Here is a 26,782-nt window from a genome sequence, read left to right as displayed (position 1 = left end):
GCAAACCGTGACCACTGCAGAGCCTTCTTTTCTTCTGCAGCTTCAATACTTTTATTCTTTCTGAGAATGTAATATTAGCATCTGGTCAATTCTGGGAGAGAATTTTAAAAGTGCATCATTTGCTCTTATCACAGGAAATAAGACTGGCTGGTCTTGTGACAAAGTGTTAATTATACATGTCGCTTGTGTTCAGCTTTTGGCCTGCAGCCACCAACCGCCTCCACTGTTTGCACTGGCTAAGCCAGTTTTCAGAAATTTCAGCTATAATTAGTAGATATTTCTAGAATTGATTGAATAATGTGGATTCCAAAGATCTTATTTGCTATGCAATACAGTTTTACATAATAATATTGCTGTAGATTGTGCATTTGTATATTAATCAGCTAACAACTGATGAATTATGAGTGTTTATCTTGATATTTTGTAAACAGTGGGGGTTAAACTAGGAATAAGCTCTTTCACCACTTCATATTATCTGTCCTGGCTGAGGATCTCATATTCCACCTGGGTGAACTGTACACTTACACTTGTCTGTGTTTGTCTGTAGGCGGTTGTTTTATAACGATCACAGGAACCCAGAGATCTGGAAAATATCGAAGGTGGTCTAATACCTGTCTAATACTTGTGTAATATTATACCATCCGTTAAAACAGTCATCTGAGCATTTGTGGAAAACAAAATCAAGCTGTACGATCTGGGCTTTTCCACAACACATAACAGCCACATTGAGATTTCCACTTCCTGTCTCACTGGATATAAAAAGAAGAGCAATCCTCTTACAATGTCGCACATCATGTTGGGAAAGCCCAGTTTGGCTGTAGACTACAAAACTTTGTATTTCAAATGAACTGCAACAAAAAGTGCGCTGGGAATTATAGGCTACAACTGAAAGGGGGGGGAAAGAACAACTCAACAACAACAAAACACCTTAGAGGATTTCTAGCCACAGCCAAAAATAAAGCAGGTTCTCACATGTACCTTTCTAGGACATGCATCCATCCATTTTCCATACCGCTTATCCAAGGTGAGCCTGGAGCCAATCCCAGGGGACCCGGGGCACAAGGCAGAGGACAACCTGGACGGCGTGCCAATACATTGCAGGGCACAATCCACACACATTCAGACACCCATTCAAACACCACGTACAATTTGGAAATGCCAGTCAGCCTACAGCACATGTCTTTGGACTTTGTAGGAAACCAGAGTACCTTGAGGAAACCCCCGAAGCACGGAGAATACATGCAAATTCTATGCACACAGTACCGAGCGAGAACAGAGCCCCCAAATCTGGAGGTGCGAGAAACACGTTCTAACCATTAAGCCACCATGCACCGAAAAAGACAAAAAAAGCGTGTAAAGTGTGACAACCAGCCTCTGGCTTTGCTTGTATAAACAGGGTAGATTTAACCTAGTATTCATCTTGGTTTGGTTAATATGTCTGTTTTAACCAAATGGCTTGGGTTAAAGTGCTAGAATGCGGCTGAATTTTTTCTTTGCTGAATTCAAGCACGTACAGCGTCCTCCACTAATATTGGCACCCTTGGTAAATATGAGCAAAGAAGGCTGTGAAAAATTGTCTTTATTGTTTAACCTTTCGATCTGTTGTTTAAAAAAAAATCACAAAAATAACCTGCTCTCATGGATATCAAACAATTGTAAACACAACACAGGTTTATCCCCCCAAAAAATCTTTGTTAAATATCGGTGTGCAACAATTATTGGCACCCTTTTAGTCAATACTTTGTGCTACCTCCCTTTGCCAAGATAACAGCTCCGAGTCTTCTCCTATAATGCCTCCCAAGGGTGCTAATATTAGCGGAGGGCACTGTATTTTAGAGAATTGTAAATGAAATGTGGAAAAATAAATCAAGGGAATGGTACATGAAATTATATAGTATAAATTATAAAAGGAATAATGAATGAAGAAAAGCTAAATTGCAAGGAGCTGTTTGTTTATGGTGACATGGTTCTCTTCTGGGCAGCAACGTTCTCTTCCTTTGAATGATGTGTTAGTATGTCCCAGTACTTGCATACTCTTTTTACTACACACTCAAAAGTATTCTACACAAAAAGAGTACATACTTTTAAAGTACATAATACAAGTACTGTAGGTGAATTGGGATCCAGGGCATATGAAATTCTACTTCCTAGTTCGAAACCGTTACTACAGTAGTGTTCGCGACATCATCAGCGGACATGAGAATATAACTTTTGACGTAAGATATGAAAGCTCATCAGGTGAAGATGAAAAGAAAGACGGGACGCCAATTTTATTGGAAGCACCTTTAACAAAAATGTACAAATCAGTGTGAGTTAGCTAGATTCTGTACAGTCTTCTGAATCTATTTCTGCTGGCAGAGCAAAAAAAACAAAAAAACAAAACAGAACGCTTGGCCATATTGTGTCCGAAATGTTAGGTACTCAGTATTAATTTCTTGTTTAAAGAACTGTTGTATAAAAGCCATATCACACACACAATCATGCAGTTATACTATATATTGGCACGGCTGTGATCTGGCCATAGGTAATCAGCTGCACTCTTACTCGTGTGATATTACTTAAAGAGGTTCTGCTGCAATGTTTTAACCAAGTTAACCTCTAGTGCTAGCCTATTTGAATAGGTCTGATATGTAATAAATAATTTTGCCCCCCTTTTTTAACATATTGAGCATTGCCCACTTCATGCAGAAAGTTCTAGCATAAGAACTATTATAAAACTATAATATTCTGAAACATCTCCTTTTCTCTGCAAATACAATCAAGCTTGCAAGTCATGTGGAAACACGATACGGTAGCATGGGTATCTTCAAAATGCAGATAGCTTTTAGGTGCTAAATTCTTTAGTCTTCAAAGTATATGGAGAGATTCCTCGTTTTTGAAAAAAACCCACGTTACCATGCATCGTTACCACTTGACTTGCAAGCTTGGTTGCTTTTGCCGAGAAGAGGAGACGTTTCCAGAGCCCAAAGACACCCTGGATGGGATGACATGCTCATTCACACTTAGGGTCAATTATCACAGCCAATCCACCTACTGGCATGTTTTTGGAAGATGGGAGGAAACCTGAGAACCCGGAAGAAACCCACATGAACATGCAAAACTCCATACACGATAACCCAAGCTCATGATCAAACCTGAGACCTTGGAGCTGTGAGGAGGCAATGCCACCCAAGGCATTTTATATCCAGGATAAAATTGTATATATTTAAAGAAAAAATGTAATGATACTGTATGTTGACGCTATCGTACGATGATTTCATAAGCAGTAATTAAGTGTCTGCTATGTTCACCTCTAAGCTCCAGTGCAAAACTAAAAAGTTTATGCAGCAAAAACACTTTGACTCATACGTTAGATCTTGAGATGTTATTGCGACATAACGTTGGAGTTGGTGGTAATTAAGTGTGGTGCAGCTCAACAATCAATAATATATCGATAACAATACACTAAACAGTAAAGTCCAGGGAAAGACAACATGTGCATGTTCAGTTCAGTGCACATTTAGCAGATGAGTATGTGCAATTGTTAGACGTGTAACATTAGTGATTATACATTAATACCATCAAAAGATTGATAAAGTATAACGTGGGCAAACATCCCAGCAGTTCAGAATGGAAGACCTCAGCCTCTGATCAGCTCTCTGATGGCAGAAGGAAGCGTCTTGTTTTAGTTATTAAGATTCTGTAGCTTTTGTCAGATGGAAACTGATGGGAGGGCATCAGAGGACATTTGTAAAGCTCTTTTCTGAATGTATTTCATGTACAGGGATACACTGAGGTTACATTATGTCCATGGTCCATGTCTATTTGTCCATGTCTAAAAACATTTTAAAGGAGCGTATCCACCTTCTCCAGCCACAATGGGTTAATTTTATGCATGCCTAACACCCCCCCCCCCTCACCCTCATAAGGAAAGAGGGATCCCCCCCCACCCCCATCCTCCTTCCTTCTCCCTCTCTCTGACCTTGCAGGAAAAATATAGTCTACTACACCACAAAATAAAATCTTTGGGATATATTTTACACTGAACCACGAAGATGCGGTTCTATGATCTGCCCTGCTATAACGCAGTCACAGAGGGTGCACGAGCGGATGTAGTGCGCGACTGTAGGGAGCGAGCAGTCATTTGGGATTCAGCCAATGCGCTTGAGGCTGTTATTAAAACGGAGGTCAACTGGATTTCCTCACGCGAGCTCGCTTGCTATAAATGGATTTATGAATTTATGTATTTATTAAATATATATATATATATATTTTAAAACGACCAAATTTGTAAATGTTTTCATTTATGTGCATAGTGTGACGAAATGCCTTTGCATTAGTCGTTTCAAATGACAGTAGTGGATAAGATTGCAAGCTGTAAGGAGAGTTAAGTGATAAAAGAAATTATTTGCTAGTTAAAAAAATGATTGTTAGCCTGTTTGTTAGGATATATATATATATATATATATATATATATATATATATATATATATATAATAGTTGGTTTTTTTTAACCACAGGCTTGTGTTTTCCTTGATCCGCCTTGTAGCTACCCTGAGCATCTTCCCTTAGCAATTCAGACGTGAAATAAAAATAAATAAATAAATAAATAAATCAACCTGAACGCTTGCTTGTGTTGGGATTGTAATTTGCTTATCTATAAGCAAATTTAATATAGCGTCTTACCTTTTCCTGAGCCCGGCTGATCCTCTTCTGGACGTTTTTGGCGAAAATGCCCGTCTTTATTTCTGCCATGGCTGCTCAGGGATTGAAACGGTTGGAGTGTTTCAGCACCTACACGGAGGAGGACAGCGGCAGAGGAGGAGGAGGAGGAGGAGGAGCTCTTAAAGCTATACGCCACACCCCAACCCCCGCATTACCACCTGAACACCTACCACCACACTCCAATTACATTCAATAATACTGCTATTAGTAATATGTCAATACAAAAGAGCTTAATAGTTTAGAACTGTATATCCAGTGTGTGTGTGTGTGTGTGCGTGTGTGTGTGTGTGTGTGTCTCTCTCTCGCTTCTACGTCAGCGCTTATAAACAGTCGCTTATATGGCTGCGTCCCAAATCGCATCGTGTGCTACTCTACTGTAGAGCACGTGAGCTGTTTTTGGTACACTATTTAGTGCAGAAGTATGCGGTTTGTAAGTGACAGAAGATTCCCAGTGACACACATTTAGGCCACGTTAACTTACAGGGTTTAAGTAGCAGAGATGGTTATAATGCTTTTTTTTTGTTGTTTATATACTGTGTGTGTGTGTGTGTGTGTGTGTGTGTAACATTAAAACCACTGACAGGTGAAGCGAATAACATTGATTATCTCTGCTGTCATGGGGTGAGATGTATTAGGCAGCAAGTGGACAGTCAGCTCTCCAAGTTGATATGTTGGAAGCAAGAAAAATGTGCAAATGGGGAAGAAAAAAAAGATATCTCCAAAATGGCAGGTCTTTAGGGGTGTTCCCGGTATGCAGTATAGATAGGGGGCTACCTACCAAAAATGGTCAAAGGAAGGACAACAGGTGACAGGGTCATGTGTGCCCAAGGCTCATGAGGAGAAAAGCTAGCCCATCTGGTCTGATCCCATAGAAGAGCTAGGCCTACTGTAGCACAAGTTGTTGAAAAAGTTAATGCTGGCTATGATAGAAAGGTGTCAGCATACATAGTGCTTGCTGCGTATGGGGCTGTGTAGCAACAGACTGGTCAGACTGCCCATGCTTACCCCTGTCCACCACCGAAAGCACCTACAATCATCAGAACTGGACCATGGAGCAATGGAAGAAGGTGCCCTGGTCTGATGATTCATGTTTTCTTTTATATCATGTGATGGCTGGGTGTGTGAGCGTCGCTTACCTGGGGAAGAGGCATCAGGATCCACTATGGGAAGAAGGCAAGCCGGAGGAGAACATTTCTTTTTTTTAATTATATATCATTAATATGATAAGTATATATAGTATTTTACTACATTACAGTGCAATTACTACACCAAAATGTTATTCCAAAAAAGCATCACAAATAACATGTTTTGCACAATAATTGCTTTATAATGATGCTTATAAAAAGGTCAATGTAGTCATAGTTGTGATGTCATATTTAACTGCCCCAAGGATCAAATGAACATGTCCCATACTTTTAATTTATTATATTTTATTTACCACCAGCTGTCATGGTGAAAAACAAGATTAACCGATCAGAATCCTGCATTTTACTTATTTCTGTCTGTTTGAACTGTTTAACAGTGCCATTGGCTTCATGGTACATTGCGGAAGGCAGGCTTCGGCTCTGGCTAAACAGGTATGTTCTCTGGAATGCATATGTCCCACCCACAAACTGCAGGTATCACTCAACAGTAGTTCCTAGTTAGTATTGAACTTGGGTCATTCCTGTAGTTTTGGTTGTACAGCTCCTGCATTCTAATTCCTCTTCTAAATCATCTCATGTGTGTTGCCTGGAGTTTACTTTTTGAGTCTGTGGTCATTCCCTCTCAAACATCTTCAAGATATTGTCTTAAGTATGTACAATCTCACCGCAAAAATATTGTGGGGTGAACTCTATATGTGTGTGTGTGTGTGTGTAAGAGAGAGAGAGAGAGAGAGAGAGAGGTGCCCATGCACCTTTGAGTTCTTGTTATTGTTGTTCGGTGGGTTGCTCAGGATCAGAGGATAGGAGCATGTGTGCCCCTCCATTTATGTCTCATCCACCAGAGCCATTGGCATTAACAGCACCAGAATATGTGTGTGTGTCCCCATTGCCGCTTCAGCTGCCAACTGCACCACCACCAAGCTGCTCACTCGATCGCTCCAGGATACGGGATCATAGCATGTGTGGGATCAGCCTGGACTGTATGCCCCCTGTGGGCCCTGTATTTTATCGCTGGTAGTTTATGCCCCAAGGTCTGTTGCAGACATACTGTTCCTGGGTACCAAATGCAGACATGGTGATGAAGTCATGACCAGAGATTATGATATCAGTTATCTGACACACATGAGCACATGAATTTCTTGCTAGAATTAGAGTGGCTGCCCCAATCAGTACAGGCTGGTCCCTCCACTGTGGAGTTTATCAAAGCATTGCTTCTAAGAGCAGGGCACATTGCCTAGGAGAGAGCAAAGCTCTCAGTCAATCTGGTATATGTGGGGGGTTCAGCATGGCTGGCAAAGTTCACACTCACAGAAGCATACAAAGCAACCCTGCCAAGTCTTCCCTACATGGGACGCCCTTAGGGTTGCAGCAGAAGTAACCATAGAGAGAAGAGTTCAGGTTTCTGGATCACAAAGCCAACAGAACAAAGCAGACTGGCCACACAGCACCAATACGTAAGTTACCAAAGGCTAAACCAACGCTCCTACATCCTCTGAATGTCCATATGCCTCATCAGAGACACAAGCTTACACAATCACAAATACAGGACCCTTACAAATGCCCAAGTGCCCTTGATCCACCTCGTTTGTTGAGCCCTAAGTAGCGTCCACCCCCTCAAAAGAATTGCACGTGGCCTAACAATATATGGCAGTTGCTGCTTTCAGAATGCTTCGAGGCTGAAAACATTACCCATTGGACACAGACTACATCACGTGCTGATGACCATGTTACAGTACAAACTCCAATTCCACCATTGACCCTTAACCTTCTTGGGGCTCAAGGCCTGACCAATTTTACACCCCAGAATAGTGACCAAAGAAGTTTCTTCGTGCTTGGATAGAGTCAGGATAGAAAAAATGGAAGATGCTGTTCAGAACAAAAGGTTCTAGTCAATGCATTTTCTTGTTCACAAAAAAAAATATGTTGGCTTTTATCCTATTCTGAATTGGTTCCTAAAAGTCCACACCCCCAGCCCCCTTTTGCAAGCTCCCCGTTTCAGCACAAAGACATTTGTCACTAAATCTAGGCAAACTATTAAACAAAGACAGGAAAAGAACCAAAAAACAAGAACTAAAACGAAGGACAAGACTATGGCAGGACAGGGTAAGGCAAGGCAAGGGACCATCAACATGAAAACAAAATCTGCTCACAATGCAAATACAACAACATATAATGCTTGGCAATCAAGGAGGGAATACACTGAACTGGGGCAGACAACAAAGGAAGAAATTTCAGTGAGGATGCCTTCTGGTGGTCTGGGGGAAATTGTCCATGGTGATCGTGACAGTATTTTTATAGAAATGATTTTTTCCTTGCTAATGATTATGATTCCAACATGGTAGGTGTTGCTGGGATGCCCCAAATACCCTAGAATTTTGTAGGATTTTAATTCACATCTGAGAAATATTTGATGTAATTTTGAATACAGCATCAAAACAATAACAATGTTCTACTGAGATTGAGTTCTATTGAGTAATTTAACCATAATGCACACCAGGTATTTGAAATTCACATGTTGTGCTGAAATAAGGAAAACTGGAAAAAAAAAAATAATTGTGACAAAACCATTTCCTGATGTATGGTACTCTTTTCCCTGTTTGAACATTTTAGCTGTGGGTAATTGCAGTCTCTTAGACATGAGGATAAACTGGGTCAAGACATTTATAGCGGCAGTTACTGTATAAGTTCCATGCAACAGTTTATGATAGTAAATCAAGTTCATACTGGAGATACAAACATACAAACCTGAAATTAATCAAGGTACCTGAAGTCTGGTATGTGAGTCACTTGATGGGATCAATGGGAACATATGATGAATTTTTAATGCATGACTTTTTTTTGTGAGCCCTTTGCTGACAGGTAATCTAATGGCTGTGTATTAAACAAATGTTTTAAACTATATGGTTTTTAGAACCTACTAATTATGTTTTGTGTATGTGAACAAGTTGACATTAAATATGTGGCCAAGACTGACTTTGACCAATTCATTACAATTGTGATTAACTTACTTTATTTCTGAGAAACTGCAGAGAAGCAATAAGTTCGAAAAACACAAAACAAGCAAACAAACAAAAAAACACCCAGGGCCTGTTACACATGTTGAATGTAAGTTTGATCATAAGTCAGGCAGGTGACTTTGATGTTGTATCTCTTAAAGTCTCTCCCCCTTCTCTCTCTCATCCCCCCTCCAATTCCAGCTCCCCATGATCGACATACAATAACACCAAAATTTCAGCCAGTTCCTGCCCCGCTTTTCCTCTCCTCCTTCTCCTTCATCTTCACTGTCTCCCCCAGCTCCCTCTCTCTCTCTCTCCACACAGGTAGAACCTTCTGTGCCCACCAGGACCGAGCAAAGCCTTGGCAGGGTTGCTGGCATGGCGGGGAAGCCAAGCATTTCCAGGACCATAATAATAATGTCTAACTTTAACCAGGCCAACTTTAACCAGTCTTAAACCAGACTTTATTCTCTCTGGATGTTTTACTGGCAAATAAGTGATAATTGTAACTGTTGTATGATCTAACAGGTGAAACAGATGAAATCATCATTATAAGGCTAAGAATAGGACATACAAGGCATAATGACTCACTGAAGTTAACGCACTCAAAAGGAAACTGTGTCCTATAGCTCAATCCGGTTATCATGTTATATTTGCTTGCAACAAATACTCAGATAAAAGAAGCAAAGACATACAGCAGGGTAGAGAAAGAGAATAGACAGCTATCATTTGAAAGTACAGTTATCAACAGCAAAAGAAATATCATGGTGTTTTATAAAGAACACATGATAAATTTATATAAAAGGATTCGAAAACAACATAACCCTAACTTTGGCATAAACAGTACATAGACAATTATTCATTATAGCCAAAGTGCCATGAGGATGGTGACAAATACAATGAAAACGATGCAAGGAGCAAGACCAAGAAAAGCAAAAAAAGAAGGTGTGTAATTAGTAGTACACAATGATTGTATATATGGGTGGATGTTGTAACAGAGACTCAAAAGTGATGTCAAAATGTTTTCCCTTGTACTGGCTGGCTGCAGCTACACTTTTAACCCCGGCTGTCCTCTTATTAGTGAAAAGACCCAAAATTACATTTTAAGTTCCACAGTTCCACAAATTATTTTCCGTTCAGCTGACCTTGGTATCTCCACCAATATTTTTCCTTATAATAATGCATCTTATACGAGTTATTTGGTTATAAATAAAAGGGCATAGTTGATGAGGTGATGGACAGTTTTGAACATGACAGTTGAGTCTCATAAACGTGCTCGTATTCTCCAATACACACCTGAAGCTCTTGACAGTTCTGTAACAAAGACATGTCTTGTTCTGCTGTTGACTGTTCTGACAGACCCTCAGCGGGGAGTTCTTTGCAGTTTTTCCTGGTATGTTTATCATTTTTGATGTCTAAGCTAGCTCTTTGTACTGATATTATAACTAGCAAACCAATATGAGTGAAACACTATGGCAGCTAACTACATTTCATAATAATCTACAATTTAATGTATGACCATAGGAAACACTCGAAGTAGCTTTGTTTAGCTAGTTTAGACAGTCACTCCTTTTTTAAACAAACTCCAGAAGAGGTTGACTGGAGCATTTCTCTGTTGGATAAGTGGGTAAGTTATGGGTAAGTTACTCGGTGGGTAATTTATGGCAGGTGTTAGAGCTAGATGAAAATCATGGTAGGCAGCGATGAGTTTTTTCTCAAAAAATAGGTTGTGCTGAGTGTAAATGTTTAATGCAGTTTACCAGTATATTTTTAGTTGGTACCTCATATTGGCTACTTATACTTACATTACTTAGATTAAGATGATGGACAAACCATGTTTAACCAATGTACCATATTACGTTCCTGTTCAGGCAATATCTTCCAGTGTACACTTTCATCTACAGTTTCCATCACCAATATGGTATCTACTGCGCATGCTCTGGCTCCAAGGTCTCTACTGCGCATGCGCTGGCTCCAAGGTCTCTACTGCGCATGCTCTGGCTCCAGTATTCCCAAGATGGCGACTCCCAAGTCGACCAAAAAAGGCTGTAAAAGCGCACAGTGGAAGTAAATGGCGCCATGATGTCAACTCATATATATACCGTTACAGATTTTGACCAAAAAAGGCTACAAAACCGCACAGTAGGAGAAAAAAAATGACGCTATGAAGTCCACTCAAATATACACGGTCATAGGTATTAACCATTTGTGGAAACTACACTTCCCAACATCCGTTTTAAACAGGAAGCGACTGCTTTTGCGGAGATTAGCAGGCTGTTGCTAACTTTAATTTACATATTAGCTTTCGTGGGTACATAAACTAGAAGGTGAATAAACATTTGAAGAAGTCGACTATTGAAATATACATTTAGGTATATTTATTTCCATCTGCCTTGCCATTGTCTGTCATGTGCTAACATCACTTAACTAGCTAGTTATCTAGCTAAGAGGCTTAATGCAAATAACTATCTCATCTTGCGGAAGTGCAGCTGTGTTTACTGGATGTGAAGCACTTTGTAAGTGCTTGTTTACTCCACTGTGTTTACGTTTGTGTAGCTGCAGCTTGTTAAGGTGTAGGAGAGATGCTGTGTGCTCTGCAACATGCGTCCCGCTGAACCAGGTGCGAAAGATGGACGCCATTGCAAGACTAACAAAACCAAAAACAACCGGGGAGCTGTAGCTGAGTGTCCTCCTGAATCTTGCAGCGAGAGCAAAAAATCCAAAACAGTAGGGTAAGTGCTACACGAGCTTATGTTTATTACTGTCTTGATTCCAAACTTGCGAACATGTAGTGTTTTGTGGGCGAGGAATGCTGCACAATAACTCTGGACACTTCTTAACAAATTCTCAAAAGAGCAAACAAAGGACATGAACACAGACTCGTGTTTAGCGATTTTACACCGAGAAATACATTCTGACTCCAGAAAGTCGTTTTTAGGTGAGTATTGGAACAGATCCATTTAAAGTAAATTGAAGTAGATATTAATATTTGGTTGCATATACCTTCCTTACCTGCATCAAGCCGGTGACCCAGTTACATCACCAAACTGTTGCATTCTTCTTTTTGATGCTTTTCCAGGTTTGTACCACAGCTTCTGTCACTTTTTTGTTTGTTTGTTTGTTTGTTTGTTTGTTTTGGGGGAGTCTCCTTTCAGTCTCCTCTTCAGGAGGTAAAATGCACGCTTGACTGAGATAAAATCTGGTGATTGACTTGGCCAGTCTAAACCCTTCAACGTTTTCCCCCCTGATGAAGTCCTTTGTTGTGTTTGTAGTGTTTTGGGTCATTGACTACGTTTACACGGACAGCAGTAATCTAATTATTGCCCTTATTCTGAATAAGACAATATTCTGATTAAGGTGTTTACATGAGTCGCTCTTAGAATATTCCTTTCATGTTCAGGTTTTACGTGTTATAGAACGTAGATGGATTAACGTCACACGTCATTACGTCCCCAATCGGATTAAGGTCATCAATAATCGCTGTTTACATGCTAGTTTCTTAATCCGAATATCATCTTAATCGGGTTAACATCGGATTATTGTTGTTCATGTAAACGTACTGACTGTACTAAAGTTTCTCCCAATTAGGTTGGATGCATTTCTCTCTAAACTGACAGACATATTGTTTCTGTAGACGTCTGAAGTCATTCTTTTGCTACCATCATGACGTAGATCGTCAATAAAGATTAGTGTGGGGCGGCTGTGGCTAAGGTGGTAGAGCGGGTTGTCCACTAATCGTAATGGGGGTTCGATTCCCGGCCCACATGACTCCACGTTTCGAGGTGTCCTTGGCAAGAATCTGAACCCCAAGCTGCTCCCGATGGCAAGTTAGCGACTTGCATGCAGCTCTGCTACCATTGGTGTGTGTGTGTGTGGGTGGGTGAATGAGACACAGGGTAAAGCGTTTTGTAGAACTGCTAAGGTTAAAAGAGTGCTATATAAGTGCCATTTACTATAGTGAGCCTGTTCCAAAAGCAGTCATGCAAGCCACAACCTCCACTTTGCAAGTGTTCTTGATTCCAGAACTTTTGAGTCTCATCTCTATATTTCTTTGTGAATTCCAATCTGGCTTTCTAATACTTGATGCTGATGAGTGGTTTGCATCTTGTAGTATAGCCTCTATATATTTCTGCTCTTGAAATCTCCTTCGAATGCTGGACTATGATACCGTCAGTGGAGGTTGTTGGTGATGTCACTGACTGTTGTTTTTGGGTTTTTATTTACAGTTCTCAGTGTTTATCATCTAGTTCTGATAGATTTTCCCCTCATTTCTCAGCTTCAAAATAGTTTGTTTTTTTTCCCCATAGACAGCTCTCTGGTCTTCATGTTGGTTTATCCTTTGTAACAACAAATCCACTCTTCACAGGTGAAACCAAGGCCTCAGACCGAGTAGATATTCAGAGCTGTTAACAATCAGTCTAACATTGCACACCTGGGCAACAAGAAACACCTGTCAGGCGCATGTTCTAATATTTTTGATCACTTGAAAAATGGGTGGGTTCCAAATTGTTTAAAACATCTAGATGAAAATATCGGGAAATGAAAGCTGAAATTCTGGTCTATCGTCTCATGTTCATCTTTTAAATCTCAAACCTAAATGTTTGCAGTGTATAGCAAAAACAAAAGAATCGACCTTGCTGTTCTAATACTTTTGGAGGAGACTGTATCATTATTTTCTCCATATATTTGCAGCCCTAGTATCTGGGCAGAGCAAATATTTGGTGTATATATACTCAGCAAAAAAGAAACGTACTTTTTCAGGAGAGTGTATTTTAAAGATAACTTTGTAAAATCCGAATAATCTTTACAGATCTTCATTGGAAAGGGTTTAAACAATGTTTTTCATGCTTGTTCAATGAACCGTAAACAATTACTACACATGCACCTGTGGAACAGTCCTTAAGACACGAACAATTTACAGGCGGAAGGTGATTAAGGTCACAGTTACAATAACATAGGACACTAAAGAGACCTTTCTAGTGACTCTGAAAAACACCAGAAGAAAGATGTCTAGGGTTCCTGCTCACCTGCGTGAATATGCCATAGTCCTGCTGCAGGGAGGCATGAGGACTGCAGATGTGTTCAGAGCAATAAATTGCAATGTCTGTAATGTAAGACGGTGCTACAGGGAGACAGGAAGGACAGCTGATTGTTCTTGCAGTGGAAAATTACATGTAACCATGACGTGATTGAGACGTGATCGAGAACTTGCAAATGCCTTGGTGGAAGATTGAGGGAACGTCTCACAGCAAGAACTAACACATCTGGTGCAGTCCATGAGGATGAGATGCACTGTAGGTCTTAAAGCAGCTGGTGGACACCAGATACTGACTGTTACTTTTAATATTGACCCCCCCTTTGTTCAGGGACTCATTATTCCATTTCTGTCCGTCAAATATCTTTAAAACTTCTTCAGTTTATGTCTCAGTTGTTTAATGTTTTTATGTTAATACAGATATTTACACACGTTAAGAAATTTGCTGGAAATAAAAGCAGTTGAATGTGCCAGGACGTCTCTCTTTCCTTCTTTTTTTTTTTTGCTGAGTATGTAATATTTTAGCAATAATGTGCGAATTCCTATTCTCTAGATTATCTCTCAAGAAGCCCGGTCAAACCGTTCCAGCTACTGCCAGTGAAAAGGATGCTTGTCCGTCTAAACATGGAAAAAGCAAAGAGATGACTTTCAGTATGCAAGCAGCTCCTGAGCAAGAAGCCAAGTCTTCAAATCAAGATCGTCATCTGTGCAAGCGTCCAGAGGAGATGTCGACAGCGGTGGATAACAGGTGCTCCGCTTCTCATTGGGTCGAACTAGTCAGCCTTGTGATGCGAACCAGAATGTACACTGGTTCATGTTGTTCAAATATCATTCAGTGTTTCACGTTTTGACCACGTTCCTCTTTCACAGTGAGGAGGATCTGTACAGGGCAGCAGAGGAAATAGAGCAGGAAAGACAGGAGAAGCAGCTGTCACATGCAGGTATTAAAGCAATAATAAAGTATTCTAAAGATCAGCCACTAGTATTCTGTATTAGTCAGCGTCCACTTTAATAGGAACACCTGTACACCTGCTCATTTATGCAGTTATCCAATCAGACAATCATGTGGCAGCATCACGGTGCATGAAATCATGCAGATACAGCTCAAGAGCGTCAGACAACGTTCATATCAAACATCAGAATGGGGGGGAAAGTGTGAAGGGCTGATTTGAGTATAAAACATCAGATCTTGAGGTGGATGGGCTACTGCTTGATAGTTGAAGATTAGATAACCGCATAAATGAGCAGGTGCACAGGTGTTCCTATTAAAGTGGACAGTGAGAGTTTCATACTTTGTTGATGAAAGCAGGTGAAATCTATCTTCATGCTTATTGCTGTGGAAGATGTGGTTCAGTGTAGTTGTAGTGTGGTGCGTTTTTCTGTCGTGTTATGGTTCGAGATTAGATAATTGTTTTCAAGGTCATATTTATGTTTTTTAGCTTCAGTGCCTAGTTCTGAGGACCAGACCAGCGTGTCAGCTCCTGAGGGTCTGCTATCCTACAGTCAGAGAGAATGGAAAGGAAATACCACCAAAAGCCACCTTATCAGAAAAGTACGCTTTACAGTTTTTGTACAGTTGCTTGAAGATGTTAAAATATTTGAATAGTAAAGGAATGTTTTCAAGGCTTGACATATAATGTGTAATTTGGTGTGTGTTTGTGGTTGCGGGGGGCGGATGGGGGTGGCATTTAATAATTTCACAGGTAGTTCCGTTTCTCTTGTGTATGATATACAGTGGTGCTTGAAAGTTTGTGAACCCTTTACAATTTTCTATATATCTGCATAAATATGATGTACAGCATCAGAAATTTTCACACAAGTCCTCAAAGTAGATGAAGAGAACCCTAATAAACAAATGAGACAAAAATATTATACTTGGTCATTAATTTATTGAGGGAAATGATCCAATATTACATATCTGTGAGTGGCAAACGTTTGCTTTCAGTATCTGGCGTGAGCCACTTGTGCAGCAATAACTGTAACTAAACGTTTGGGGTAATTGTTGATCAGTCCTGCACATCGGCTTGGAGGAGTTTTATCCCGTTCCTCAGTACAGAACAGCTTCAACTCTGGAATGTTGGTGTGTTTCCTCAAATGAACTGCTTGCTTCAGGTTCTTCCACAACATTTCTATTGGATTAAGGTCAGGACTTTGACTTGGCCGTTCCAGAACATTCACTTTATTCTTCTTTAAACGTTCTTTGGTAGAACAGCGTGTGTGTTTAGGATCATTGTCTTGCTGCATGACCCACTTTCTCTTGAGATTCAATTCACAAACAGATGTCCTGACAGTTTCCTTTAGAGTTCACTGGTATAATTCAGAATTCATTGTTCCATCAATGATGGCGAGTCGTTCTGGCCCAGATGCAGCAAAACAGGCCAAAACCGTGATACTACCACCATCATGTTCTTTTTGGAGAGCAGTGTCTTTCTTCTTGCATCCCTGCCATGCACACCATTGTTGTTCAGTGTCCTTCTGATGGTGGAGTCATGAACATTAACATTAGCCAATGTGAGAGAGGCCTTTAGTTGCTTAGAAGTTACCCTGGGTTCCTTTGTGACCTCCAGACTATCACACGTCTTGCTCTTGGAGTGATCTTTCTTGTTCGACCACTCCCGGTGAGGGTAACAGTGGTCTTGAATTTCCTCCATTTGTACACAATCTGTTTGACTGTGGATTGGTGGAGTCCAAACTCTTTAGAGACAGTTTTGTAACCTTTTCCAGCCTGGTGAACATCAACAAATCCCTTTTACTGAGGTTCTCAGAAATCTGTTTTGTTCGTGCCATGATACACTTCCACAAACATGCATTGTGAAGCTCGGACTCTGATAGATCCCTGTTCTTTAAATAAAACCAGGTGCTCACTCACACCTGATTGTCATCCCATTGATTGAAATGACTTGAAACGGAGTCACCTGACTCCAATTTCATCTTCAAATGAACTGCTAATCCTAAAGGTTCACATACTTTTGTCACTCACAGATATGAAATATTGGATCATTTTCCTCAATAAGAAGTATCGTATTTTTTTTTTCTCATTTGTTTAATTGGGATCTCGTCTACTTTCAGGGCTTGTGATCTGATGTTTTATATGATATTTATGCAGGGTTCACAAATTTTCAAGCACCACTGTGCCTGGAGCAAACAGTGACAGCAGAAGGGTTAACCCCTAAACTATGAACTATACCTTGTCAATCACATCATCTGCACTTTAATGGAAAAATCTGATTCTTTACACCAGTGGTGCTTAAACCTTTTTGGTTACAATAATAACTCCTTTCAGTAATCTTTTAAGCTAAATAAAAATAACCGTAAGGATGACAAAATGAAGTATTCAATACAGGAATTACCCATAAGGCATGTGTCCTTTTTTTTTTGTTGTTGTTTTGGATTTTTTGTAAGTTACATTGCTTTCTTTACAGCTCCTCTCATTCATAATTGGCAGTGTTGAGTAATTCTTACTTGTTATTGTTACTTAGTTACATATTTAATCAAGTTTAACCATAGTAGAAGGTCTAATTACTGTAAATCCACTTTTTTTATTATTATATTTACTTTTTTTTTTCAGTTTTCACGATTTTCCTTTTCTGCTAAGTACCCTTTGTCGGAGGAACCCCGCTCTACACAGTTCTGGACATGTCTCTACATCAGCCAGTATTTGCCTTCGTACTAATTCCATGTGCCATTTTCTTTAGGGGTATGAAGCAATAGCTCAAAAGTTTGAGAGTCTGCGCAGAGTACGAGGTGATAACTACTGCGCTCTAAGGGCAACCCTCTTTCAGCTCTTCAGCCAGTCTTACATACTCAGTAACTGGCTCCAAAATGCAGAAATTGTTCAGGTTTGTCTTCAGTATTCTGCAAAAAAACCAAACACACTTATACTTTACAGATAACGCACTCTTACATTTTATTACAGATGTCAGTGTAATTTTCTGACCGCCCCGTCTAGGACAAGTTTACTGTCGAGAGTTCAAATGATTTATATGTAAGCACTTGTGGTTGTTGTAATTGTAGTAAGGCTGTTATATTCTGGCACCCATTATTAGTCCTGGTTTTATTACATGGACTAATAAATCTTATTTTACATAAACAAAAACGTCCTGTGTTTTTGGCTTAGCATACACTGACAGAAATAAATTGACATACAGACATTTTATGATGTTTATGGTGAAATCAAACAGGCCTAATTGATAGCTGAGGTGTCTAGCTGTCTGTTTTGTGTTTCAACACAGCTGGAGTGTGTGCAAGATTTAGTGGAAGAATGGAGGTTTCCTTTCGGGAGCAGAGATGAAGGAGGAGCAGTGGAACAGTTGGAACATTGTCTAAATCTCCTGAGAGTCAGGGTAACACTCATAGAACCTCTATCCTATTTCACAGCATCTAGTTAATGCCTTTTTCATGTCAGTGTAATCAAAAGATTCGTAGTTTGGTCCTATTGGAAGGCTGCCATATTTTCTTTAAAGGCCAGACTGCTTGAAATGAAATTACAGATCTGCTGCATTTGCAAGTTGATTTATTAAAAGCAAATGTTACGCATGTACAGTAACTGTGCAAAAGGCTTTGGCACCCTATTGGGTTTTTTTTTGTTTGTTTTTTTTTAGTACAAACATTATTTTTTTATTTTATGACTTCTATGTTAACGAGTCAGTACAAAAACATTTTAGATTTCCAAACATTAGTTTTCCAGCACAAAATTAAATGTTACAGAAACATGTTTGTATGTTAGTAAAGAAAGCGGCGTATTACTTAAGAAACTGCTTTTCGTGGGGGGGGGGGACCATAATGATGGCTGCCGGGTTTTGCTACAAAAATAAGAAGCAAGTGAGAAGTTCTCCAGAAGAACTTTGGCTGGCTCTGCAAGATGCTCAATAAAAGTTACAGCTCATTTCCTTATAAAACTACACTAATTCTACCTGAGACCACTTTATTTATTTGTTTGTTTGTTTATTTTATATAAAAGCAAAGGGTCGTCACAGCTGTAGCACTCCATTTGGTAAGACCATCAGTAATGCAACACAGGCATGAAAGGCAAGCGTATGGCCAAACCCATACAGCCTATGATTCAACAAAATGGCCAGAACATGTGCCATGGAGTTCGTGTGCTTGTGAGGTCTGCTCAAATCAAAAGCTGTCAATAAAGACCTTGCAATGTGGCATAGTCAGATCAGCTGCCATGTGAAAGTCTGCAGTTGATGTGGGATGCATTGCACCATCCAACCCTACCTGGGCTGTCACCACCACAGCTAGTGTGTAGAACTTAAACCCTTTGCCAAACGTTGATAAAAACGGTTTTGAAATTGTCAGCTTAGGTCAGTATTAACCTGGAAGAACCTCCCAGATGCAGCTGTAGACATAGCTTTAACTAAGAACTCTGATTCTGAGAACCAAGTAAATTAAGACTTTGTGTCTTGTGTTTTTCATATTATGCTACTGCCCCAGCAGGGTTTTTACACTGATAGTAGTCGTAGTCCCTGACCTAGTGAACCAGTATAAGGGTGTATTTATTGATGGAGACTTCAAAGCACTTCGGTAAGTCAGCCTTTATAAGGGCATCTGTCAAATGCCATAAATGTAAATATAAGCACTGACAATGAATCATTAATTGTTCAGAAGTAAAATAACTCTTCGATGTGATTTGAAATTTGAGTTGATGGGGAAATTGGTAGCCGCCACTCTTTTTACTCTTAACCTTGGTACTTTGAGAGCATGGAATTGGAAACATTTGAAGGTATATTTCTGTTTAGCGTGAGTAGACATGTCAATATTACACTAAATGTCCACTGTGCTAAAGTATCAGGAATTGGTTAACACTCCCTGACAGTGAGCATCTCAATGCAAGCAATAATCGATGTTAAAAGTTCTTCTCATTTTGGACATTTAAGATTTGCTGTATTATGTTTTACTTTGTACACATTTGTTTTCTAATTCATGTGGCATTGCATTTAATATTTGCGCAAAGGAAGGAGATATTTATTATTGCTAATTATGAAACATTATAATGAATGAAGTATACCGAGAATAGACTTGGACTGTGTGTGACTTACCTGAAGACCTGGTGGAATGGTATTTCTCCTATCACGTTCCCACAGTGGCAGGAGGCAGTTCAGTGTGAGAGCCCAGCGGAGCGGGAACGTTTTTGCCAGCAACTGTTTGTGGGGGGCCGTGAAGAATATGAGCTGCTGGAGGCCCTGAAGTTCTTGATGCTGAAGACAGTTATTCAGCTGCACTCGGCCATGAAGAAGGGCTCCAGTGTGCCTGAGTTCTGCTGGCTTCTTTTTGCCCGTGACACCTCCAAATGTCCCAGGAGCTTCCTCATTAATCATCTCAGACATGTGGGTTTCAGCGGAGGTCTGGAACAGGTGAGAACTTCAATGAAGTTTTATAAAAACAAAGTATCCTGACCTCCTGAGCAGCAGTAAGGTCCAGTGATACTGAGATGTACCTTCCTGAAGCAGACAAAATTTACAGTATATAATCATACCATGTAAATAGCAATATTATTATTATTAAGTCTGACCTTAAAGTGTTCTCCGTGTATTATAACAATATGCTGTACTATAACGATGTGTATTTTCTTTGTTTATAATGATAGTCTTTATTGGTCACACGTACATTACAGCACAGTGAAGTTCTTTTTTTCTTTGCATATTAAGAGGTTATTCTGCATGTTAAGAGTCTGGGGTCAGAGTGCAGGGTCAGCCATGATACGGCGCCCCTGGAGTAGAGAGGGTTAAGGGCCTTGCTCCAGGGCCCAACAGTGGCAGCTCGGCAGTGCTGGGGTTTGAACCTTCTGATCAGTAACCCAGAGCCTTAACCGTCAAGCCACCGCTGCCACCTTATAGAAGGTCCTCATTCAAAATACTGAAACAAAGTCATGTGATACAAGAAAAACATTTTTCACAACACTTACATGCTGATACCATATCTGTGCACATATGCTAATCTCTTACTGAGGCAAATCCTATCATGCCATTCCAGATATTTGCAGATTTAGTGAAGGGTATGAGACACTAAGTACCTTTCCTGTCTGCTGCAGGTGGAGATGTTTCTGCTCGGCTACTCGCTACAGCATACGCTTCAGGCCTATCGGCTCTACAAGACAGATACAGAGGAGTTCATCACCTACTACCCAGATGACCACATGACGGAGTGGCCTTGCCTTAGCCTGGTCACCGAGGACGATCGACACTATAACGTGCCAGTCCCTAAACAGCCCAAACTGCAATCCACAAAACCTGACAAGTCAATCAGGCCCAAATGGAACTTGCCTTCAAATGGAACAGGAAAAACTACACTTCTATAGAGAAAATCTGATGACAATGACACAGCCTCCAAACGTCTGGAGGCTTTATTATGTCAGATGATTTTCAGCCACAGACCTTCCATCCTTTATGCATTTTGCATAGAATTCAGCATTGGCGTGAGCTGAGGAGTCTTCTGGGGTTTTTTCCTCCAGTATAAATGACAGATAAGCCAATCAATATGTGAATCTAGGCAGACTGACTGACAGTTGCACAGATATTTTGATCTCTCTGATATTAGCTGACACCTTGGAAGTCCCACCCCTTCCCCTTATCTCACATTAGTAATCTCTTGTTTCCTCTTGATTTTCCGGTTTGAAAGATGCACTGTGCAGGGCCCTCACTTTTTCTGTCAGGGTAAACGGAGCGTGTTTTCATGCGGGGGAAAAAGATCTATTAATGTATGTTCGACTCTGCTAACATTTAGACTTTTTTTTGTATATAGGCTAGTTAACGTCATTAATCATTATATTTAGTAGGGATTCCACTGAAAGAGGCACTTGTTTATGGAATTCAATTCGTGCCAAATGTACTGAACGTAAACCTTTCAAGAAATAAACAGAAATATGCTGTGAGAAAGAATAAAAACACCTCCAAGCATGTAAGTATAAACTTACTTCAAGTAAAAACAAGGAGTGCACAACAGCGAACATTACAGGCTAGCTGAGAAAAGTGTCTGCAGACAATGCTGGGTGTGAAAACGGCTCTTAACCGGTATGTTCTTGACAATCAGCTGCCGTTGCTTATTGGCAATGAGGGAGTCTGACGTAATAAAGACAAAAGCGTACTGTATTACGCACTTTTATACAGGTGTTTTCTGTGACCGCAGACCTACTCAGTCCAAGGTAATTAACATAACAAGCTAATGAACTTCGTTTAAAATCCGCTAACGTTATAAACACCAAGCCTCGTAGACTAATGAAACATGTACAGCGCTAAATAGAATGTTCAGTAACAGTTGCGATCAATACTAAACGCCAGTTCAGACCAGACCTAATTCAATTCAGTTAATATTTGATTCCGTGCTTTTTTTCTTTCTTTCTTTTCTTTCACACATGGCTTTTACACTAGGCCGTTAATTATTAAAGATTTCGCAGATAGTATCTCTCTCGCATGAACTGTAAACTTATCTACGCATAACTGATAACTGAACGCTGGAATTCCCGAAACCAATTCAAAATCAGAGTGCACTGTTGCGCATTCTGCCGTCAGTGGTTCGTATGGAAACGCACTTGAAACACGTCCAGTAACTGCACTGTTTAGCGGTGAGGGACAAAAGGACATGTACTCGGTCTAAAAAATGGTAATGATGCCCACACAAAAAAACTGATGGTGTGAGTGATCACCTCATCCACCTCACCTTCTACCCCTCTAGTCCGCCACCAAAAGCACCCATAGAACCCCTGTGTGTGTGTGTGTGTGTGTGTGTGTATATGTGTATATATATATATATATATATATATATATATATATATATATATATATATATATATATATATATACATGTTTGCTACAGTTTCTACCTTCTGAGAATGTTTTGTGAAAGGAATAGATTGAAAATGTATTGAGTTTTTATATTCCCCAAGCGTCCTCACATTCCCAACCCTCCTCACAAGTTTCCTTCTGTTTTTGTCTATTTATTTAATTGCAATAATTCAATAAACAAACCTGTTTATTAGGCATTGTTTGCACAGGTTTAGCAACGCTATAACGGAATGCTGATGCAAAATTCAGGGACTACTGTACGTACCTAAACAATATACAGAATTATAGACGATATATCTGGAGGAGACTGGGTTTAAATTAGAAATTCGGAAAGTGCAATTTTAGGTTTTCCGAAAGGAAGTCCTCATCTGGCTGATGTCTTTTGTTTGTCTAATTTATGAAAGTGAAATGAAAAATATTTAATTTTCTAAAATGTCATTTAGGTTTACTCTTTTAGAAGTAATTACATTTATACATAGCTTTTTGGGTTTTTTGTTTTGTTTTTTTTTGCTTTTCCAAACATGCTGCAAGAAATGAAATCATGCGAGAAATGCACATGTAACTTTATTTCAGATCCGTCTTTTATTTCCGTCTTTATAAGAAATTGTGTGTTTGTGCATGTTCCTCTCAGGCAAGACAATAAAATGTCTAATTGGTGAGCGTTTTCGGTGTCATGTTGAGTTCCATCCACACGAGGGTGTGAGTGTATTAACATGAACACCGAGACATTGAAACATTGGAACTACTATTGGGGATTAAAGTCAAATTTTTGTTTTTCTTAGTAGTGCAAAAAATAAATAAATAAATAAATAAAAGCCTGTACAGTTTATGACGACACGATTAAAAAAATATATATATATTTAGGCCGCGGCCTCGGAAATCTGTCAGTCATTCCATAGACGTTCCCTAATGCCCCTTCACTCCACCCCCATCTGAGTCTGTTTGGAGGGGACAATGTCTAAAATCGCCAAAACCCAGAACATGCAGATAATTCTGTCAGCAAAACCCTACTGTACTTAAAACAAAAAACAACAACAACAATGTAATGCCAAAACAACACAGTAAAACCAGAATAAACAACTAGCAGCACTTTTCTGAAGAGGGAGTCATTTATTATTGGAGAAGGGGTTGAAGCTGGACGCAGAAATGAAGTTGCTATTGGAGAAGTATGCAAACGCAATCTGTGAAAGCTTTGAATTGTTTGAATGGTTGGCTTTACGGGAATCAAATACTTTGAGTAGATTTACATTCCACTGAATAGAAAAACAGGATAGCGAAGGCGTTCTTGACCGTTCGCATAAATCATGTTTCATGTGTTTAGAGCGTTATTACTTGGCTTTCAAGAGGTTAAATGGCCCGTTGTGTAGCTAATGGTACCAAAACCAGAACCCAAAGCTTGAGAGCTCATTACAACAACAAAAAAAACAGGACAAAAATAATATAGCCTTCCTCATAAATCATTATGAGCATAAATTCATGTGTTTATAGTAATATAACATGGCTTTCAAGCAGTTCAATTGCAGTTTGTGCTTGAAAGGGATGTCATTTTTGGCTAATATTAACTGTAGTGGAAGCATCGTAGGTTCTTTGTATACGTACAGCGCCCCCCTACCTCAACACTCTCCTTGAGGTTTATGTTCCCTCACGAAACCTGCGATCGATTAACGACCGACGCCCGTTAGTGCCTACAAAGTGAGGCATGAGGTCCTTTTCCAGAACCTTCAAACTGACTGTCCCTCAGTGGTGGAATGAAGTTCCAACCTCGATCCGGACCGCAGAATCTCTCACCATCTTCAAAAAACAGCTAAAGATCCACCTCTTCCGTGAACGCTTAGCTAACCACAAAGGTGCCCCCCGCACCTTTGTGCGGGGGGCACCTTTGTGAAGATTGGACTTCTTTTTTTAAGAAGTCCAATCTCGATAACGTTTTTTTGAAGTATTATTTTCATAAATGCTTTATTTGTCAACAAGGTTTAATAGCAAATTAGAGATGAATCCGTGCCATTCCACACTTTTTAAATGGTTAACTCCTCTTGGATGGCTGATTTTGTAATTTTATATATATTGTTTTAAAAAAAATATACTGGATTAATGCGAACTTAAGTGTTGACTAGCTGGCTAACTGCTAATTTTACCTAGCGTAAAGTCTGGTACAGCTGTACGGTAACTGAGAGCGGTGTCGGTAAATATAATTAACCTGTCAGGTGGCCCAAAATTCTAACTGGTGCACCTTGTGGGTGAAAGTGGTGTGACTTGGCTAACAGGAAACGAATAAGGATGACCACAATTTGCACGAGCATGTAAACTCTAGAGACTGCTGTGTGTGAAAATCCCAGCAGATCAGCAGTTTCTGAAAATCTGATACCAACATCCATGCCACAGTTGAATCAGAGATCACGTTTTTTTTTTATACGAACGTTAACTGAAGCTCTTGACCTGTATCGGCATGATTTTATGCATTGGGCTGGTTAGATAACTGCGTGAACGTGCGGGTGTTCCTAATAAAGTGGACAGTGAGTGTATATAGGGAAAGAGAGAGAGAGAGGTCGTTTTTGTCATTCTTTGGGTATTAAAAATCCATGTATTATTCGTAGTAAACATTATTTTTTAATAGTACCACAGGCTGTAGGATTCTCGGTTGGTTTAGAAGATGCTGATTAAAGTTTTATCACAGCAGCACTGACATTAGATCCGGTTGCAAGGCTAATCACCGGTTTGTATCAATGCGCTCGTTTTAATGCGTTATCAATTGTGTAGCAACGACTAATTCACAAGGAATTTTATGCTTGACACTTCACATAATCTACAGCCAATAATATGCTTTTTTTTTTTTAAGTGCTGTTATTTAATAACGAAAAATATTTCGAGATTGTTATTTAACATTTATCTATAGGAGTGTCCAGTGTCAGTGCTTTTTTTTTTCTTTTTCCGAGGTAGGTTTTCCACTGTGTTAGTCTTCTCTGTCGTCCTCTGAAATTTAACAAGCTGCCATTTTTTATTTTTTTTACTAACTTCAGGAAAGAGAGAACAAGAGAAGCTGGTCAGGGAGCAGTTGTTTACAGCTTCTATAAGGTAAGTGATAACAGGAACTAGCTTGTCTCGCGGACATGAAATGTAGCTGTAAATGGATAAACCTACTACATGTCGTTTATTAATGAATTAGTAGTCCTTGGTAAAATCCTGTGGTATAAGACGGACATGCTGACTTCGCTTATCGGTGACACACCATCACATCATACCACCCCATCGTTGATTATTTTCCTCAAGCAACACATCTTGTTTCATTTATTTAAAGTCCCCGTGAAGCGCCTTGAAACGCGCAGCATTACAGAATCAGGGTATGACGTATCGAGTGGCTCCGTCCCCTTTTTAAATAGCCAATCGCGTTTAGCTTACCTCGCAGCCAGGAAACCTATGGAGAGTTCACGTCCTCTTGGGAAGTACGTATTTACGAGTTGGGAAGTTGTAATCACGTCCTCCTCTTAATTAAGTGCAAAAAGTTAACTGCAAGTTGTTGTTTTTTGTTGTTTTTTTTTAACTCTACTTCTAGAAAATGAAGAACAAAGAATGTACTTCATGTGTGTTTTTTCTTTTTTTATGTTTTTAATCAATTTATAAAGCCACTGTAAACTTTATCGTCGCATATGATATCGTAATTGTACTAACTATGCTGTCATATTATGTGCGGAAAATTAGCTTGTTTTATTGTAAATGAAAAGCCTGACAAAGATGGGTTAAGCAATTTACTTGTATTTCAATACCGCATATACCGAACACATAATAACTGAAATCAGCTTCTGAGGCGAGTAAACATTCAATTTCAACAAATGTACCGTCGACTACACACGTTGCATCCGTTGATTCCGCCATGTTTTCTTACTGACGCGCCCCAAACTCGGAAACTCTGTGCTCTAAAAAAAAAAAAAAAAATTGAGTTTCCCCACTCGTAATTACGACTTTGTGGTGCCGTTCATGTGCATTCAAATCGTAAATACGATCTTTCCGACGACTTGAACGCACCATTATAACTGTCGGGGGCGGGACACTTCAGATTCTGGAGAGAATTTGATTGGACAGAAAATCTGAAGTGCAGAATGATGTCATCAACACTGTTGA

At 39.7% G+C, this 26,782-nt stretch overlaps 2 protein-coding genes across 4 annotated transcripts in view; one reads left to right on the top strand and one right to left on the bottom strand.

The window, feature by feature from the left end:
- The window catches only part of amph (amphiphysin), a 40,720-nt gene extending 35,505 nt beyond the window's left edge, over nucleotides 1-5,215 (bottom strand). Inside the window, exon 1 of the mRNA XM_053628091.1 lies at nucleotides 4,666-5,215. Coding sequence (XP_053484066.1) covers nucleotides 4,666-4,734 — 69 coding nt within the window. The 5' untranslated portion in view covers nucleotides 4,735-5,215. The remainder of the gene's footprint in view (nucleotides 1-4,665) is intronic.
- A 4,348-nt stretch (nucleotides 5,216-9,563) lies between these two features.
- On the top strand, nucleotides 9,564-22,618 carry otulinb (OTU deubiquitinase with linear linkage specificity b). 3 transcript variants are annotated; one of them, XM_053628106.1, is made up of 9 exons: nucleotides 9,564-11,040; nucleotides 11,402-11,577; nucleotides 14,434-14,628; nucleotides 14,751-14,821; nucleotides 15,320-15,432; nucleotides 17,576-17,719; nucleotides 18,113-18,223; nucleotides 19,970-20,239; nucleotides 20,917-22,618. In XM_053628106.1, the coding sequence occupies exons 2-9, from the start codon at nucleotides 11,447-11,449 to the stop codon at nucleotides 21,181-21,183; spliced, it is 1,302 nt and encodes a 433-aa protein (XP_053484081.1). In that variant the 5' UTR covers nucleotides 9,564-11,040; nucleotides 11,402-11,446; the 3' UTR covers nucleotides 21,184-22,618. The 3 variants fall into 3 exon arrangements, with proteins under 3 accessions (XP_053484081.1, XP_053484082.1, XP_053484080.1); XM_053628107.1 differs by lacking the exon at nucleotides 9,564-11,040 and adding an exon at nucleotides 11,054-11,172; XM_053628105.1 differs by lacking the exon at nucleotides 9,564-11,040 and adding an exon at nucleotides 11,054-11,217.
- Nucleotides 22,619-26,782: the final 4,164 nt, after the last annotated feature.

Source organism: Ictalurus furcatus, chromosome 7, assembly GCF_023375685.1.
Source record: "Ictalurus furcatus strain D&B chromosome 7, Billie_1.0, whole genome shotgun sequence".
Classification (NCBI taxonomy): domain Eukaryota; kingdom Metazoa; phylum Chordata; class Actinopteri; order Siluriformes; family Ictaluridae; genus Ictalurus; species Ictalurus furcatus.
Note: the sequence above shows the minus strand (reverse complement) of the source record. Positions and strands in the feature narration are given on the sequence as shown.